Source organism: Trypanosoma brucei, chromosome 5 (genome assembly GCF_000210295.1).
Source record: "Trypanosoma brucei gambiense DAL972 chromosome 5, complete sequence".
Classification (NCBI taxonomy): domain Eukaryota; phylum Euglenozoa; class Kinetoplastea; order Trypanosomatida; family Trypanosomatidae; genus Trypanosoma; species Trypanosoma brucei.
Window position 1 is genome coordinate 1,373,881 of NC_026738.1, and position 4,024 is coordinate 1,377,904.

General features: G+C 46.2%; 2 protein-coding genes across 2 annotated transcripts; both read right to left on the reverse strand.

The window, feature by feature from the left end:
* Positions 1 to 25: 25 nt before the first annotated feature.
* TbgDal_V6530 (hypothetical protein, conserved) lies at positions 26 to 745 on the reverse strand (the record flags this gene model as incomplete). The annotated part of the gene is made up of 1 exon (XM_011775498.1): positions 26 to 745. One exon carries the CDS (start codon positions 743 to 745, stop codon positions 26 to 28), a length of 720 nt encoding a protein of 239 aa, XP_011773800.1.
* Positions 746 to 2,148: 1,403 nt separating this feature from the next.
* TbgDal_V6540 (membrane transporter protein, putative) lies at positions 2,149 to 3,722 on the reverse strand (the record flags this gene model as incomplete). Its single annotated transcript, XM_011775499.1, is given in 2 exon segments — positions 2,149 to 2,946; positions 2,946 to 3,722. Coding segments are annotated over 2 exon segments (1,575 nt in total).
* Between the last annotated feature and the right edge of the window lie 302 nt (positions 3,723 to 4,024).

Genomic DNA, 4,024 nt, shown 5'->3' on the forward strand with positions numbered 1-4,024 from the left:
ACGGAAGACCGCCCTTTCCAGGTTCTTACAAACTAGACATATCCAGTTTTGCACGCTGAACAGGAGCAGGAGTCCGCAAGGCACCTAATTTTCCGGCAGCTTCACCCACCAGTGCGCCATCCCTTGACCCCTGAGTGCTAAAGGAGTGACTCGATGCGTCAACAGTAGAGGTTAGAGGGACCGGTCTTGCCGTCATAGCACTGACATGATTAATGGAATGAGCATTACCACCAGATCCCTTTTCGAGTCGGGACACATGCCCTTGTCGACGAAGGTTAGCAGCGGTTTCTGCACTAGAGTCTGCATCGTCGGAAGAAGCGGATGACGACGCTGAGGAATACGATAACGACGCAGAGCGTATCTTCATATTTGTACTACCATGCTTACTGCCACTAATTAATGCAGAAGCATTGGCTTTCGTCCTCTCTAAATCGACCTTCTGCCTGAACATATCGTCGAGAGGATGGTCCCAGCTACTTTCACCAGTGCGAAAGTTAAAGTAATACGGTTCTTCGTCACCAGTACGGCACGCCTTCCACTCCTCAGGAAGCGGGGTCTGCAGCCCCTCGCGTGCAATCCACAAAAGATGTTTCTCTTCTTTAACATCTATTCCAATAAACTCCGCATATTCATGCAGTTCCTCCTCTGTGGGTTCATGATCCGGATCACAAGTATCGGGAAGTACCACAGAAATAACTCCGTCCTCACCGCGGAACACCTCACCCACCTTAGGGATGACAGCCATGTGGCCCTTCTATCAACCTAAACGCTCGACACCTTCCGTTAAAAAACCAACCACAACAAAAAAAAGTCTTCATTGTTTCCAACAAACTCGAAATAACAACGTAAAGAGATTCATACAGTACCATGACACTGTAACCGATTTCAGTACATGGCAATAGTGTCTCCACAGGGCACTTCCCCTCAATGGCCTTTTCGGATTCTCAGTAAGAAGTACTTTCCACAGCAATGACTCTTAATTTTAGTGGCACCACATCATCACAGTGGTTATTATATGAAAGTATTCAACCACATGCAACAATGACTCACTGCGACAACAACACTGTGTCGGTACGACAGTAGTAAAAGCAACATATTCAATATGGAACTGCGATGGGTCGTGAATTACATTCCACTTTTGCGTCTCAGTTATTGAGAGTCATTTACACCAATACAAGCATACCCCCACCCTGGGACATACTCTTTATAACAACCTTGCCAACATACAAAAACAGTACAGCAGTTGCCGCGTCACGCTGCAGGCACCATCTAACGTTAGAAAAACTATCTCATAACTAAAAAGAATAACAAATTATATTATTGGAATATACGGGGTAGCATCATCACTTCCGGATTCACCTGATGCGCTCTTAACGTCGAGCACTACAATCGTGACAGACACATCGCATCACACATCCCATTCAACCACATACACTTTGTATGCCGAAATGGGTGGGGTCATAGAGGAAAATATCAACTCCTGGTGGCTTATGTCTATCACTATCAGATCAGAGTTAGAAAAAAAAAAATGAATACAGCAGTGGCAAATTGGGCGAGAAAATAAAGTAATGACCCTGGTAGTGTAAATATATGTGGTAACGTAAGAATTGTGTTGGCTACAATTACCACAGCAATCAAAAAATCTCACAAAACGTCTACGGAGACTGCAAAGAGTAAGTGACTGTAAGAAAGGAAGACACCAATGCAGCAACAGGCACCTTAATTAACAAGGGCCGCTTATTCACAGCCACGTAACGGCACGATATACAGGAAGAATGAAGAATATAGCTTTAAAAGAAACAGTATAACAGGTATAACAAATACATCATCAAACCGTATAATACATTTAATAAAGAATTTCACAAACGGCAAAAAAGTCATTCGCAATTACTCACCATTGAATATGGCTCCATGAGTCGGAGAATATTACGTACTTCCGTTAACAACCCTAGTAGCTGCCACATTTCAGACTCAATCCACTATTTACTCAGATTACCTTCTCGAATCCTTTCACATTACGACCAAAACTTCCTAAACCACTACTCCATCGTCGTCCGGATCTGTACAGTTAACACCAACGGTAGCAACAGTACGCCGACATGAGGCTGCTTTAGACTAAATAATGTGAAGGTTCTGCACATACGCTCCTTACTGGTGTCGCCGACTCACATCTTCCTGCTCGGTAGAGTTGGTCGTAACACGTGTGGGGGCATTACTGGACAAAGTAGTTATTACATCACCTTCGGTGCCAATGGGTTCATTCACCTTTGCCACACCCTCCAAAACACCGCTCTCCTCACTCTCCTCTTCCAAATCACTGTCATATACTTCCACGGATGGTTTCAGCGTATCCCACTTGATGTAACGCATCATCATGTACAGATACGTTGGAAAGCCAACTACAGCGGCGCCAACAAGGGGACCGAGCCACAACGCCTGTATACCAAAACCAGTGAAAAAGAAAAGTAGAAGACCTAGTGGCACACCAACGACGGAGTAGACGAAAAAAATAACAATGGCGCCTTGCTTCTGCATTCCGCACCCACGCAGCACGCCCATCATGCAGCTCTGAAACACATCGAAAATATGATAAACAAACACATAGTTCATTAAGGAATCAACAATCTCCACCACCTTCTCGTCATCGGTAAAAATACGCGGGTATAGGTTCCGAGTGGCCAGAAGAATGGCAACATTGCATAACGAAATAGCGACGGAAGTCCCCAAACACAAAATGGCAAGACGGCGAGCAAACATCGGTCTCTCCTCACCAATTGCTCCACCAACTAACACAGAAGCAGCAATGAATGTTCCAGAGGTGATGGCCCAACAAATACCAGACATTTGATAAGTAATGCCAAAAGCAGCTAATTCCTCTTTCGTGCCAAAGCCAGCGCAGATGCTGTTTATCTCCAGTGCGACCCACTCACTGAGCATCATAGCCATTGATGAAGACCAAGCTTAAGTAAGGGTCCCCAATTACGGTAGATTGCATCCTCAATACCGCCCCAGGTAGCGAGATACTTTTTAGTCACAACAACATAAAGCACCAACCCAGTGGTAGTGCATATCATGAGAAGAGACCACCCAACAGCAACACCAGAGAATCCCATCACTTTAACCAGTCCAATGAGGAGAAAGGGGTACACAACGGCGCCAATAACAAGACTCACAGAGAAGGAAGTGGAAAGGTGCTGGCACGCGAAGTAGCGACGCAGTAGCTCTAGCAACATGGCGAAGAAACTACCCCAAATCGACAAGCGACAGAACTCACCCGTGAAATCAATCACAGCTGGATCTTGTCCCATGGCCACCAGCACTCTGTCCAAGAAAAGGATAGCCGGAGAAAGTAGTACGAATGTGATGAGGAGCATTATGAGCATCCGCAGAGTGTAGACACCGTACATCTTATCCTTTGGATTACGGCTAAATGTATGGGAAAGCTTAGTTTCAAGGGCTCCAGAGAAACCGGCACCAAATGCAAACACTGTGGCGTTCACTAGCCCGTTCGCAAGCGAAGCGCCACCCAACTCCCCCACACCAATTTTCCCAACAACAGTGAGAAGAGTAATACCAAAGGAAAATTGAGCAACCTGAGCAATGCTTAACTTCACAGTCAAGACAAGTATGCGCTTCAGCAATGTGAGGGTGGGAACGTGCCTAGGAAGACTTTCATGCGACACGCCAGCAGCAGCCGCAAAAGAGGCCGAAAGTGTCTGCATTCGTCCTTGTATTCCTGTCTCTTTCCGTGGCCCTCAGTTTGCTTACCTCACCGCCCCAATCTAAGAGGCGACACACACCTCCTTATGAGATAATGTAGGTGGCGCACCAACACAACCGCCTCCCCTTCACTTGCACTACTAGCTCCCTCAGCTATGATACTACGCATACATGGAAAAGTAAAGGCAAAGCCCAAGTGCATGATTCTTTTACGACCTAACCCCCCCAAAACCTGGCCCTGTACCCAATTCTCGAACTGGGAAATGGGCCTCACGGGGCCCTTCCCCCAAGGGCTTTTCGGATT